The sequence below is a fragment of the Palaemon carinicauda genome, chromosome 18 (genome assembly GCF_036898095.1).
Source record: "Palaemon carinicauda isolate YSFRI2023 chromosome 18, ASM3689809v2, whole genome shotgun sequence".
In the NCBI taxonomy this organism is placed as follows: domain Eukaryota; kingdom Metazoa; phylum Arthropoda; class Malacostraca; order Decapoda; family Palaemonidae; genus Palaemon; species Palaemon carinicauda.
Window position 1 is genome coordinate 132,854,836 of NC_090742.1, and position 670 is coordinate 132,855,505.

General features: G+C 41.3%; 1 protein-coding gene across 1 annotated transcript in view; it reads right to left on the minus strand.

Annotated features, from left to right (window-relative positions):
• Positions 1–385, minus strand: part of LOC137657560 (uncharacterized) — an 18,361-nt gene extending 17,976 nt beyond the window's left edge. The window contains exon 1 of the mRNA XM_068391893.1: positions 1–385. This exon is cut by the window's left edge and continues 44 nt beyond it. Coding sequence (XP_068247994.1) covers positions 1–385 — 385 coding nt within the window.
• Positions 386–670: the final 285 nt, after the last annotated feature.

Sequence of the window (670 nt, forward strand, 5' to 3'; positions counted from 1 at the left end):
GTTTCTTAAAATTTGGTGCCTGCATAACTGGACAAGATGCCAGGATGCGTTTTGAGTGTTCAAAGGCAGTCTTGCAATCGTCAGTCCAATTAAATCTCTTTTTACTGCTTGTAAGAGAAGTGAGAGGAGCGACCACATCTGAGAAATTTTCGCAAAAACGTCGATAGTATCCAACCATTCCCAGGAATCGTTGAACTTCTCTTCTAGAGGTGGGAGGCTGTATGGCAATGATATCCTTCACCTTGGCATCTACTGGTGCCACTTCATTGCTTCCCACAACGTATCCAAGGTACTGTATCTTGGCATGTCCAAAGTCACTTTTCTTCAGGTTTATTGTCAAACCTGCCTTCCTCAGACGCAGCAATACTTCTTTCAAGCCCTTCATGTGGTCCGACCAAGACTCTGCGAAAATAATAACATCATCTAAGTAAACTGCAACTCCTGGAAGTCCTTCTAGAAGATCATTCATTGCCCTCTGGAATACTGGTCCTGCATTTTTTAAGCCAAAAGGTAAAACCTTATATTGGAACAATCCATCGGGTGTAACAAATGCAGTAATGGGTTTTGAAGATGGAGATAAAGGAATTTGGTAGTATCCTTTTAGAAGGTCTATACGTGTAACAACTTTAGAAGAACTTACTTGATCAATCAAATCATCCACTCTAGGCAG